The sequence below is a fragment of the Hipposideros armiger genome, unplaced genomic scaffold, assembly GCF_001890085.2.
Source record: "Hipposideros armiger isolate ML-2016 unplaced genomic scaffold, ASM189008v1 scaffold_1904, whole genome shotgun sequence".
Classification (NCBI taxonomy): Eukaryota; Metazoa; Chordata; class Mammalia; order Chiroptera; family Hipposideridae; genus Hipposideros; species Hipposideros armiger.
Genome location: NW_017733254.1, coordinates 26393 through 40925, shown reverse-complemented (window position 1 = coordinate 40925; position 14533 = coordinate 26393). Strand labels below are relative to the sequence as shown.

The 14533-nt window shown below is 48.2% G+C and overlaps 2 gene segments (V, D, J or C); both read left to right on the top strand.

The window, feature by feature from the left end:
• The first annotated feature begins 5392 nt into the window (after window positions 1-5392).
• On the top strand, window positions 5393-10097 carry LOC109378362 (immunoglobulin heavy variable 4-34-like). The segment is given in 3 exon segments: window positions 5393-5484; window positions 5568-5881; window positions 10089-10097. Coding segments are annotated over 3 exon segments (369 nt in total).
• A 1625-nt stretch (window positions 10098-11722) lies between these two features.
• Window positions 11723-13758, top strand: LOC109378361 (immunoglobulin heavy variable 3-23-like). The segment is given in 4 exon segments: window positions 11723-11862; window positions 11966-12287; window positions 13406-13465; window positions 13626-13758. Coding segments are annotated over 4 exon segments (561 nt in total).
• Window positions 13759-14533: the final 775 nt, after the last annotated feature.

The following is a 14533-nucleotide window of genomic DNA, read 5'->3' as shown; positions in this document are numbered from 1 at the left end:
CCTGTCCCTCACATGCACTGTCTCTGGTTACTCCATCACCAGTGGTTACTGCTGGGACTGGATCCGGCAGCCCCCGGGGAAGAGGCTGGAGTGGATCGGGGAAATATGTTACAATGGAAACACGTACTACAGCCCATCCCTCAAGAGCCGATCCTCCATCTCCAGAGACACGTCCAAGAACCAGTTCTCCCTGCAACTGAACTCCATGACCACCGAGGACATGACCATGTATTTCTGTGCGAGACACACAGTGAAGGGAAGTCAGTGTGAGCCCAGACACAAACTTCCCTGAGGGGACAGGAGGGCTGGGCTGCAGGGGACGCTTGGGACACACTGAGCACAGGGATGAGCCCAGGAGCAGGTGTGGACCTGGGTGGGGAAGGGATTTCCTTTGGAAACAGATTTCCTGTGAAATTTCTCAGCTGCCCCCAGGGACATGTCTTGAACCTACTTTGTGAGTCTAATGTCTCTTATTCTCAGCAGCTAACATACGGGGGGAAACACTGTTTACAATGACATTCTACAGTGATGGGGACCTTTCCTTCACATAAGTCCTGTGTATCCTGTGGTTATTTCTTGAGAGAGAGAACACCCTGAGGGCTCTCTTGTTCCCAGTGGTTGGGAAACATTTCCCACAGAGAGACCCCAGCACAGTCCCGGCCCCTGTGTGCTGAGCTCAGGCTATCTGCCCCCCACATGCCCATGGGGTCCCCACATGGGCCCTTCCTACCCTCAGGCTCACCTGGCCCGTCAGGATAATTTTCAGCCCACAGGACCTCCACCCCACGTACTCTCTATTCTCCCTATAACACAATAATCTCTCATTCCTCTTTTACTTGGGTGGATTTGAAAGCCCCTGCCCTCCATCACCTTCTGTCATTTACTGTCCTAATTCTTTTTTTTAAGATTTTATTGGGGAATTGGGGGAGGGAAACATTGGGGAATCAGGGAAGGGGAACAGACAAGTTGCTGTCCTTTTGTTCTTCCGTCTAGTTGTGGAGGACGTCCCTTCACTGGCCCATGTTGGTATTATGATTATTGCGCTCTTCGCGGCTGAGGCAGATCGGTCACTGGGCCCTGGATGGCCGTTCATGGTGACTCTTGGCAGCTCAGGCCAGCTGCTGGCCGCTCACAGCAGCCCAGCTCCAGGTCGAGCTATTTTTCACCATGTTAGCTGTAGATGGCAGTGTCACTGGCCCTCGTGTGGGATCCAAACCGGGGTCCTGATGGTCAAAGTTAGCGTCCCACGCCAGCTCTCAACCAACGAGCCACTCGGCTGGACCTTCATCTCATTTTATTTCATATTTATCAATCACTCACACATGTATTCTTTTCTATGAAATTATCAAATACTTTTATTTAATCAAAACTATCAAGCTTTCTCACTCAGTTGTCAGAAAAATACCACAAGTGACGCGGTTTTAACAACAGTCGTTGATTTTCAGAGCTGAGGAGGCTGGAAAGTTGACAATCAAGGTGCCGACTAAGTCTGGTCCTGGTGGAAGTNCTGTCCCAGGTGCAGCTGCAGGAGTCGGGCCCAGGACTGGTGAAGCCCTCGCAGAGCCTGTCCCTCACCTGCACTGTCTCTGGTTACTCCATCACCAGTGGTTACTACTGGAGTTGGATCCGGCAGCCCCCGGGGAAGGGGCTGGAGTGGATCGGGCGCATTAGTTATAGTGGGAGCACTGCCTACAGCCCGTCCCTCAAGAGCCGCACCTCCATCTCCAGAGACACGTCCAAGAACCAGTTCTCCCTGCAGCTGAGCTCTGTGACCCCCGAGGACACGGCCGTGTATTACTGTGCGAGGGACACAGTGAGGAGAAGTCCGTGTGAGCCCAGACACAAACCTCCGTGCAGGGGACAGGGGGGCTGGGCTGCAGGGGATGCTTGGAACACCAGGGGGTGCTCAGGACACACTGAGCACAGGGACCAGCCCCAGGAGCAGGTGGGGACCTGAGTGGGGAAGGGATTTCCTTTGGGAACAGAGGTTTCCTCTGAAATTCCTCAGCCGCCCCCAGGGACAAGTCTTGAATCATTTTTCTGACTCTTATGTCTCCTATTCTCAGAATCCAATAAACAAAGATGAAACACTGTTCAGAAAGACATGTCACCATGATAGGGACCTTTCCTTCACCAAATTCCTGTGTGTCCTGTTGTTATTTCTTGAGAGAGACCATCCTGAGGGCTCTCGTGTTCCTGTGGTTGGGAAACATTTCCCACAGAGAGACACCAGCACAGTCCAGGTCCCTGTGTGCTGAGCTCAGGCTCTCTGCCCCCCACATGCCCACGGGTTCCCCACATGGCCCTTCCTTCCCACAGGCACACGTGGCCCCACAGGGGATCAGCCCCCAGGGCCTCCACCCCCATTGTCTCTGTCTTCCCTACAGAACATTTACCTCTCATTCCATATTTACTTGGGTGGAGGTTGAAACCCACTTAAACATCACCTTCTGTCACCTACTGTCCTACTTCTCACTAAATCTGTCCTAGACCCTGAGCTCCATGGGGCTGGAGCTCTTCTCACACTCCCAGCTCCCCCACAGTACCCGTCACAGAAGGGAGGTCCAGTAAATTGATCTGCGCCCATTACATCTCCTACTTCATCTCACATGTGTGTCCATCTGTGGACACCCCAGGGCAGGTTACACTCATTGGGTCTGAAGGGGGCTCTGCTGAGCCCACATGTCATGGAAACACATGCCTCGCAGTGACACAGGCACTATTGCAGGACAGGGCTCTGTCAGGTGGGGGCACAGCTGGCTGCTGACCCCTGTGACTCTAAAAATGCAGAAGCCTTATGACACAGGACATCCTGATGGAACCTCCCGTACAGAGCACCGTGGTGGACACCTCATGGGTGGTGATAGTGAGACAGAAGACATGGAAAAGAGTGGGTGAGCTGGTCACTCCTCATGTCTCAGTGACCAGCTCACATGTAGAGACAGTCATTTATGAGCTAAAGTTCTGGGAAAGACATGAAGTAGGACTCAGACAGACCTCACAACAGGAATATTGTTTAGGACATGAAATTAAAAATATAAAACAGGCATATGAGCTGAATGTACAAAATAAGTTTTACAAACAATAGAGAATAATTGAGTATTACTCTCAGTACAGACATTTAAAATATTTATGCTCACTTTATTCACTCCCAACCTCTAATAGTTTCAATAAATTTGATTGTAGAATTAAAGAGCAAGCTTAAAAAATTCACATATATCAAACCAACCAGCTTTCCTTGAATTTTTGCAATTAAAAAGGATTGGAAATGCAGAAAGGTTTTCTCATCGCCTGTCTTCATATTTGTTTTGCTCTTAGAACAAAAAAACTGACCTTAGATGTCAGTCTTGCATCCAAAAGTCTGAAGGAAGGAAAGGAATTGTGATAACGTGCCTGCCTCATACAGCCTGTGTGCTCAGTGTGACCACTGGGGGACCGGTCACTTCCACAGTCCTGCACCAGGACACACGGTGGGAGGGGCCCAACTTGGTATCACAAGAAGAAGAGACACTTTCTTGTTGCAGAATGAGGTTAAAGATGTGGGGGTCACTTTAAAGCCATTCAACTGAAGACAACTGAAAAACAGGATTTGTGCATTACTGAGAGAATGCTTTGCTCTCAGGGTCACTAAATTCTTAAACTTTAACAAGGGTCCCTCACACTGATTTTGCACAGGGCCCTGATATGACAGCTTTGGTCTGCTGGTGACTTTAGCTTTAGACCCACGTAAAGGTCTTTGCTGTGAAGCCTCGTCATATTCAGGAAGACGTCCGTTCAGAGGGGTCGATGCAGGTGGGTGTGATCAGAAGTGATGAGATTTTCCGTTTAGGGAACCCCGTGTGTTTGAATTTCTCTGGGTTTCCTGGTTGGATAGACTAAGGAGCATGTGAGCTTCCCACAGAAGTGGCTTCCTCGTTACTCTGAAGAACTTTTCTGTGTCCACTCCTCATGGGGACGTGTCAGGATGATCAGGATTGTGACTTATTTCCCTCTGGTCATTACATCTGCTTCACAGATATTTACTAATAGGAATCCTGCTATGGAGTGAATTCTATCCCCCACCATTCACAATTTGAGCCCTAAGACCCAGTGGCCTGTGCTGGGAGAAGGGCTTGTAGGAAATAATTATGGTTAAATGAGGTCATGAGGTTGGGGTCCTCATGTGATAGGTTTGGTGGCCTTATAAGAATAGGGAGAGAAAGAGAGATGTCACCCTCTCTCCACAACATGAGATTACAGTGAGAAGTCAGCTGTCTGGCCATTAGGACGAGTTCCCACCGGTAATCAATTAATCTGGCAACTTGGCCTTGGACTTCCCAGCACCCAGAGGGGGAGAAAATAAATTTCTACTGTTTAAGCCACCCAGTCATTGGTCTTGTGATGGCAGCTCGAGCACATGAATCTATTTTTGGTCTGAGAGTGGGGTGCTGCTGTAACAAATACCTAAGAAGGTGTTAGGGACTGTGGAAGCAGGTGATGGGTAGAAGTCTGAAAGCTGGAAGGGACTTGTGATGTAGCGACACTAATCAAGGCTGTGTGGCATTGGTGTGGGGATAGACACACATCAGTGAAACAGAACAGGTGTGACTTTGGGTCATCCAAGGGTGCCCTTGATATGACGCACGAAGCACTGCCCATAAAAAGGCAATGTGCCTTTAAAGTAAAAGTAAAGCTTGATTCTGAAAACTTTATTTCAAAAAAATTATTATAAAGCTCCACATTACGAACTGTCATAAGATATATACTTTATAAAGCAGTGTGTATAATATGTAAAGACTATTTATTGCTTAATGAGAAGTGAGACAAACCACAGTATAAACTGTCCAACATCAACAATGAGGACCTTCCAGCCTGATTGTGCAGTGGAGGCAGCTACTGAGACAAAATGAAGTCACATGAGCTTAAAGGAAGTAGGGGTGGGGAGGACTGTCTGTGTTTCTGACATATTTACAAGAAAGTTGACCTCAAAATTTATTTTAGTTGAATTATTACCTATGAAATTTTGGGAACTGTGAATATATTTAATAAATTGGGTGTCAGACTGTGTCGCACATAATGATAATCATAATCACTTTAATAATTATTACAAACATCCATAAGTTTTAAAAACCTGTGATCTGCTCAACTAATCCAGCATTTATTTTTATACTCAGAAAAACAGGGCATTTCTCTGACCTTTTTCTATGTATCTTATAGGCCATGAGCCCTTTCATCCCAGAATCAGATGCTGTGAATTCAAGAGAAGAGACCCTACTGGGCCCAAGAAGGACCAGGGGAACCTGACTCAGTCCCTCCCCACTTATCAGGACCAGGCTGCCCCACATGCAAATTTCTCTGCAGGCTCCAGGGTAAAACCCTCCTTGGGCTGTGAGCTCTCAGCTCTCTCCTCACACAGGGCTGAGGTCTCTGGGGAAGGCAGAGCTGTGGTCTAGAAGAAGATGAGGCTGCTGGGTCTTCTCCTGTGCCTGGTGACAGCCCCCCAAGGTGAGGGTCTCAGATGTCAGACACGGGACTCTGGGATGGCTGTGACTGCACGTGAGTGACAGACTGATTCTCCTTGTCCCCAGGTGTCCTGTCCCAGGAGAAGCTGAAGCAGTGGGGCTCAGGACTGGTGAAGCCCTCGCAGACCCTGTCCCTCACCTGTGCTGACTATGAAGTCTCCATCACAACCAGTGGTTACCGCTGGCACTGGATCCGGCAGCCCCTGGGGAAGAGGATGGAGTGGATTGGGTGCATATGTAACAACGGGGACACATACTACAGCCCGTCCCTCAAGAGCCGCACCTCCATCTCCAGAGACACATCCAAGAACCAGTTCTCCCTGCAGCTGAGCTCTGTGACCTCTGAGGACACAGCTGTGTATTACTGTTCGAGGGACACAGTGAGGGGAAGTCAGTGTGAGCCCAGACACAAACCTCCCTTAGGGGACAGAGGGGCTGGGCTGCAGGGGGCGCTCGGGACACCAGGGGGCACTCAGGACACCAGGTGGTGCTCAGGACACACTGAACACAGCTACCAGGCCCCAGGAGCAGGTGGGGACCTGAGTGGGGAAGAGGCTTCCTGCTGGGAACAGAAGTTTCCTCTGAAATTTCTCAGCTGCCCCCAGGGCTGAGTCTTGAATCATCTTTCTAACTCTAATGTCTCCTATTTTTAGAAGGCACAAAGAGAAAACACTGTTTACAATGACATGTCACCAGCGATAATGACTGTTACTTCACTGAATTCCTGTTTGTCCTCGTTTCATTTCTCAACAGAAAACTGACCTTGAGGGCTCTCGTCTTCCCAGTGGTTGGGAAACATTTCCCACAGAGAGACCCCAGGACAGTCCAGGCCCCTGTGTGCTGAGCTCAGGCTCTCTGCCCCCCACATGCCCACGGGGTCCCCACATGGCCCTTCCTTCCCACAGGCACACAGCCCCATGGGATTATGTTCAGCCCGCAGGACGTCCACCCCCATGGTCTCCGTCCTCCCTACAGCATCACAACGTTAACCTTTCGGTCCTCATTTACTCACGTGTATGTTTCAAACCACCCCAACATCACCTTCTGTCACCTACTGTCCTAATTCTCACTAAATCCAGCCTAGACCCTGAGCTCCATGGGGCTGGAGCTCTGCTCACACTCCCAGCTCATCCACAGTACCCGTCACAGAAGGGAGGTCCAGTACATACGTGGGAATTCAGGTGCCCCATCGTCATCTCCTAATTCATCTAACATGTGTGTCCATCTGTGGACATCCCAGGGTGGGTTACACTCACTGGGTCTGAAGGTGGCTCTGCTGAGCCCATGTGTCCTAGACACACATGATTCATGGTGACAGCGGCACTATTGCGGGACAGGCCTGTGTCACAAGGGGGCACAGCTGGCTGCTGACCCCTGTGACTCTCTAACAATGCAGAAAGCTTACAACACAGGTCATCCTGATGGAACCTTCTGTATAGAGAACTGTGGTGGATACCTCATGGGTGGCTGTGGTGACACAAAGGACAGGGAACAGAGTGGGGGTGCTAGTCACTCCTCATGTCTGTGACCAGCCCACATGTAGACTCAGACATTTGAGAGATAATGTTCTGGGAAAGACATGAAGTACAACTGAGACAGGACCCTCAGCTGAAGTGTGTTTAGGAGAAATATTTAAAATACAGCAAAGGCAGATGAACTGAGTGTAGTTAAGAAGCTGGGTAAAGAATAGACAATACTTGAGTATTACTCTCAGTACACACATTTAAATGTGATGTTCTGCCTTTTGATTATACTCACATCCTCTAAAAGTATAACCATTTTGCATTTACACTTAAAGCAGTAACTACGAACAGTGCTTATATTAATTTAAGCAGCTATGCTTGAATGTTTGCAGTTATAAAGGATTTTAAATGCTGAAGGGTGTTCTCACTGTCTATCTTTATAGCCTATATCTTCCAAGAGCAAAACAATGATCTTTGATGCAAAGGGCCCGTGAGGACTAGTCCCTGGTCAGGTCCCACTTTACAAGTTTCCCAGGACTTGCTGTTGCTTGTTTCACATGAGCAGATAATGACCTCTGCTGTCTTGGTAAAGATAACAGCCAGTGTGTTTGTACCATTTAATGTCATTTAAGAGAGAAATTTAAGAAGGTGCATTTGAAGTCTCCTGATTCCTACAAGCCACAGGGTTGAGAATGAAAATTCTTGGAGTCAAGTAAACAGCTAGAAGTTTTTCATTGCTTCAGTCAATATCAAGGGCTAAACGTTGATGTTTTATAACGACGCTTTGAGTCCGTCTGTAGATACGTGCATCCCCTCAGGGCTCACACAGGATTGTAACCCAGGTTCAGGCTGCTGGTTGGACATCTTGATCCACTACAGCATTTTCTTAGCTTTCGTGTTACGTGTTTTGGGATTGACTTCCACCCTCACATCAGCCAAGTCTCTAGGATGGAGCAGTGATTCTGAAATTCCTCAACTCGTCCATGTGATGGGCTTTCCTGCAGATAAGAGAACCCACTCTGTTTGCAAAGCATCCCCAAATCATACACTGCTCCCCAAACCTATGTGTTTATTTCCTAGTTTTCCCCTAATTGACAAATTCTAGCACCTGCAGTAACTTCCACCCTCTGGGCTGATTGTGTATCAGACAGAGGAATAGATTCTGAGGAAAGCTTTTAGTGTTATAGTAAGTCCTGGTTAGCAGCCTCCAGTTTTAATATTGATGTGTGACCCGTCAACTAATAATATTAGGTTCAGTTTCTCCATGAGAGTCTCTGATAAATGGGAGGTATGCACGGAATTTTCCCTATTGAAGATGAAACGATTGTGAGACAGTCTTGGAATTCAGCCCTGACTCGTGTCTGTCTGAGATGCACCACACAGAGTTTTGGGCCTCATGTAGAACCTATAACTCAGGCTAACTTTCCAATCAGGGCTTTCTTATCTCAATGACTCCAGATTATTATGAGTGGCTGTTTCAGAGAAAAAGGAAGGCAACCTGAACTGGTTAAACAAAGAGGGAAATCATGACAAAATGAAACTGGAATCCCAGATGTGTGTTTCCTAGATCTTGGTTAATTCAACCATTCATGTTACTTTAACTCACATTCATGGGAGTGCGTTTCCCAGTTTTGCACATTGATACTTCCTGTGACTCAGCTTCGAATTCCAGTTAACTCCCCCCATGTATGGACATAGTGACATGTTCCCTAGGGTCATATGAAGACATGAAAGGGGACTCTGGGAGGGGAGGAAAGGGCTCTACTGAAATGAACTGTTGAAGAACCAGGAAGCCCCACACACCCTGTCTCCTGCCCCCCTGACTAGACTAGGTCACATGTCCACATAGACACAAATCCATATTGGAAAATGAGATTGCATTGGTGAAAGTCAACATTTTTGTGTAATGTTGGATTAATAAATTCTAATAATTGGAGGTAATTTCAATTGTTCATTGGTTTCCTGCCAATGGATAAGGAAATGTGATGCTATTTTATAATATTGATGATTTCATTTGTTCTCTGCTTTTCCACATTAGAGACTGACATCATATTTTCAATAACAAAATTTCCATAACCTAAATTATAACACATTTTGACATTCGAGGTCTGACAGTTAAGATCATGAACTCATCCTAGAAAAAGTGCTACATACCTCATTGTTGAACATCACTATGGTCACCTTCGAAGTCCTCCCCTTGGGAAGCTATGCCCGAAGTCAGCACCTAGTCTGCCCTTCAAAGCAATTTTGGAACTCTTTTTCTGGAATGGCAATCAGAGCTATCATCGTATTACCCTTGATGTCATGAAAACGTCTTCCTTTCAATATTTCCTTTATCTTTAGGTAAAGAAATAAGTAATTGGGGGCCAGTTCAGGTGAACAGGGAGGCTCTTTAAATAGTTATGCATTTACTGGCTAAAATCTCCCTCACTGACAGTGCCGTGTGAGCTGGTGCATTGTCATGATGCAAGAGCCATGAATTGTTGGCGAAAAGTCGGGTTGTCTAACTTTTTTTCCATGCAGTTATTTCAGCACTTTCAAATAGTAAACTTGGTTAACTATTTGTCCAGTTGGCCCAAATTCATAATGAATAATCCCTCTGATATCAAAATAAATTAGCCACATCATTGTAACAAGTTCGTGAAATTAATTGTTAGCCCTTGTACTAGTTTGAGGTGTACAGTGTAGAGTTTAGGCATTTATATAATTTATGAAGTGAGCCCCCAATGAGACTACTACCCATCTGACACTACCTAGAGTCTTTACAATACTGTTGACTGTATTCCCCATTCTAAACTTTCCTGTTTAGAACACACTGTCTTCATGGTAATGTGCACACTTGCCCAGGGCCAGGCACTGTGATGCCTTCATCTCCTATAATCAGGGTAATAACCATGAGTTTTGGAGTGCAGTGATTTATGTTTCATAGATAATCAACCTTGAATAACAGAATTCCTCCTGATGTCAGTTATCATGGATTTTAATAATTTCACCAATTATTCTATTAACTTCTTGAAGCTTTTTCTTGGCTGTCTAGGCAGAGACACCCTGTGTAAATGGCCTTGTGGTTCCTGAAACCCAGAACCCCTCCATCAGCTCCATGACTCTCTCTCTAACTTCTCAGGATCTCTGAGTCCCAGGATAGAAAAGCATCTTCCCAACACTTCCATCTCTGTGGTCTCCTTGAAGGTCAGGAAGCCAGAGGTACACGGGGCGAGTGCACCACCATCAGCGTGAACAGCGATTGCACTCTTACAGGACGTGCAGCCAGAGGTCCCTTCCCTAGGGGTATATGTGTCCCCAGCCCCATGGCCATCTCCCCAGGAAGAAGAGAACACCTGCCCCTCACTGCTGTCAAGCTGCCCGCAGAGCTCAGCATATGCAGGCTCAGGAAGGTGAACACTGAGGTCTGGGCCTGAAGGTGACGAGAAGTGGGGTCAGGTCTCCTCCTCAACCTCCTGGTGGAGACCCAATGGACAGTTTCCGCAGGGCAGTGATGTGCTGTGGGGACGCTGCAGGCCGGTGAGGAAAGCCATACAGGTGTACAGAACTGACATCGACTTTCAAATACAATTAGGGATCTAATTTATAGTATTGACAGATTGGAGATTCTGGTGGATTGTCAGTCACTGAGTGTCAGAGGAGAGTTAAGGGATTATTTTAATTCTCTGCTTTGAGGAATACGCATGTGGACATTTCACTAAATACAGTGGGGTTGATGATATACATTTACATCTTCCCACTGCTACGTTCACACACAAGTAGATTTAGTTATCATTAACTCAATTATATACTGACATCATAACTGGTCCACATGTCGTCAAAATTGAGCAGTTCAAATATACCCTGGTGGGTTCACTAAGAGTTAAACATGTTCCTTCCCCCTCAATGAAATCACAGCCCCACACTACGGACAGGGTCCCTTGTCCCTGCCATGGTGGCTCTTTCCGTGCCTGTTAGTCACCTGCATGAGGAGCCCACCTGAGCTGGGCATCACCACAGGTCCCTCAGGTGGGACACTGGGAAGGACCCAGTTAGGACAGTGGGTGGGGCTGTTCCTGCGTGTGCTCCTTGCTTCCAGGGCCAATACAATGACTACAGATTCAGGTGATACCTGCATCCTGCTGACCTGTGCCGTTTACTATGGTCAAATATGCATCATTAAAGCTACTACAAGTAAAATATGGACAATTGGTAAGAAAAGAGTTACAGACAGACAATACCATGCAAAATGTCACCTACATGAAAATACATATGCAGGAACCTCAATTTTCTATATTCTTAGGTAAATACTATCATGCAGAGAATCACACATGTTCTCATTACTGGAAAGAGGTTCTGGAACCTCACCTGGCAGGGTCATCCTGGCCCTGGAGTGGGGGGAGGGAACAGTGGGGTCCATGGGGAGAGTACTGGGGCTCCCTCTTAGCTGATATGTGCTCTTGGACACAAAACATGGCTCCTCTGGGCTGCCGTGTGTAGCTTTACCTCTGTAAAATGAAGGTGGGGTTGATACCTCGGTCACTTTTTCAGGGTGCTCACATGGAAATAAAATGAGGTAATGGGTGCTGATCTTTTGCTCCAAACCATGACATATAAGGAGTCATGTTCCCTGAACTCTCACGTGGCCACCAAACTAACCAGGACACTCACGCCTGCACTGAGGCCCTGCCCTCTCTGTAGGTGTCCAACCCCGGAGCTCCCTATATAGAAGGAGGACATGCAAATAGGGGCCCCTCTGCTGATGAAAAGCAGCCCAGCCCTGACCCTGCAGCTCAGGGACAGGAGCCCCAGCCCCGGGATCCCCAGGTGTCCCCATTCCGTGATCAGGACTGAACACAGACGACGCACCATGGAGTTTGGGCTCAGCTGGGTTTTCCTTGTGGCTATTTTAAGAGGTGATTTATGGAGAACAGGAGATGCTGAGTATGTGAGAGAACACGAGTGAGAGAAACAGTGGGTGTGTGACAGTTTTTTACCAGGACCTCTCTGTGTTTTCAGGTGTCCAGTGTGAGGTGCAGCTGGTGGAGTCTGGGGGAGGCTTGGTGCAGCCTGGGGGGTCTCTGCAACTCTCCTGTGCAGCCTCTGGATTCACCTTCAGTAGCTACTACATGGACTGGGTCCGCCAGGCTCCAGGGAAGGGGCTGCAGTGGGTCGCATACATCAATGGTCGTGGAAATGACACAAGCTATGCCGACTCGGTGAAAGGCCGATTCACCATCTCCAGAGACAACGCCAAGAACACGCTGTATCTGCAAATGAGCAGCCTGAGAGCCGAGGACACGGCCGTGTATTACTGTGCGAGGGGCACAGTGAGGGGAAGTCAGTGTGAGCACAGACACAAACCTCCCTGCAGGGGACAGGAGGGCTGGGCTGCAGGGGGTGCTTGGGACACCAGGGGGCGCTCATCACCCACAGATGATGTGTGACCTGGGTGGGGAAGGGGCTCTTAGTTGGAGCAGGGATTTCCTCTGAAAGCTCTCAGCTGCCCTCAGGGACAACACTTGCTGCTTCTTTGTTGGTCCGTTTCTCTTCCTCTCACTGCAGACAACACGTGAAGAAGGGACATTGTCTGTGTGCAGATGACATGTCACACTGACTGGGGACCACTCCTTCACTAAGTTCCTGTGTGTCCTTTACTTATTTCTTGATAAAGCGACAACCCTGAGGACTCATCTCCCTGTAGCTGGGAAACACTTTCCACAGAGAGACCCCAGTGCAGCCCAGGCCCCTGTGTGCTGAGCTCAGGCTCTCTGTCCCCCACATGCCCACGGGGTCCCCATATGTCCCTTCCTTCACACAGGCACACCTGGCCCCACGGGGGATCAGCACCCAGGACCTCCACCCACAGGTCTCTGTCCTCCTACAACACGTTACCCTGTTGGTCGTCATTTACTCAGGTGGGTGTAGAAACCCACTGAATCATCTTGTCTCCACCATCACAATACTTTACTCAGTCCAATTTTCTTCTGTTTCCCTCTGATAAGGACACTTGGGATGACAGTTTGGTCCCACCCGGATAATTGAGGGTACTCTCCCATGTCAGCACCCTCAGTCAGGTCTGCACAGTCCTGTCATCTGAGAAAACACTCTCAGGTCCCAGCGATAAGATTCTACGTATTCCGGAGGGTCACTGTTCAGCTCCTCACACTGCCCTGGGGACCAGCACCTCAACTGCAGCTCAGGAACCTGGGGACAGGTTACCTTTCCTGTGGTGCTGGAAGTTGTGTGACAGTGTGAGTGTGTGAGTGTGAGCGTGTGTGTATACATGTTAGTTTGCACCTGTCAAAGACAGGATGACTGCGTGGGCACATATACATTCCCACATGCGTGTCAGTGTGTGTATGTATGTTCACTTGTTAATGTCTTTGCACATGTGTGTTTATGAGGCTGTGCACATTTATGTTTTGAGTCTCTGTTCTGAGTCCCCATTGCTCACAGAACAAGGACTTTCTCACTTGTGAATGAGAACCAGGCTCCCGGGAAGCGAAAACCTGTCAGGTGAGTGTCAGCCTGAGGACAGGAGCCTGTCATGGACACAGCATCTTTGGGGATCTTCTTCTCCTTGATGGAAACTCACTTCTGTGAGTGTCTCAGATTATGAGTCTAAAGAGGCTGGAAGGTGAGGGTCCCTCACTCACAGTGTCCACCTTGTCCCCAGGTGTCCTGTCCCAGGAGAGCTGCACGAGTCAGACTCAGGAGTGGTGAAGGCCCAGGAGGGACTGCAGTGGACGGGGTGCCCGGGAACCAGAGATGGTGCACACCCCAAACTTCCCTACAGGGCACAATCGTGACTCCAGACACACGCCCAAGGACCAGCTCTCCCTGCAGCTGAGCTCCTTGACCACCGAGGACACAGCTGTATGTCACTGTCCATACACAGTCTGTGCAGTGCCAGCACAGACACCAAAGTCCCACTTCAGGGAACAAGGGTGGGGCTGGGCTCAGGGGATGCTCAGGACCCCGGTCACAGGGGCCCATGTGGGGAGCAGGTGCAGAGGGCGGCTGAGAACATGTTTCCTGAGTCAGCCGGCACTTCCTCTCCTTGCACAGAAAACATCTTCTAACAGACCTTCTTCCTCATCGTGTACTTGTGTATTTGTTATAAATCTATGTCTGTTAAAGTGTGTATTCATGTGTGCATTTTATCATGTGTGAGTTTTGTGTTCAGTGTGCAGATGTATCTGTGTGTGCTTTACCTGATATGTGCTATTTTATGTGGGTCGGTGCGTCAGTGTGTGCGCTGTGTGCATCAGTGTCTGTGTAATTCGTATGAGTTTATGAGTGTTATACTATTTGCACTGAAGTGACTTTATGAAAATGCAAGGCCATCATGTTTCTTCACAGCATTTTCTAATTTTTCAATAAAATGGCTCAGATAATGAAAACTATGCCCGATAACAATACGTTCTAAGTGTCTGTGATTTTCCTCGGTGTCTTTTTAACCTTGCACTGATGGTCTAAACACCACAGGTTCATTGCTGAATGATTTGTCTCTGTGACCAGCTCCACATGCATCTCACAGGTGGACACAGCTCCACATACTCTCCCTGTCCTGGTTCCAGGGAC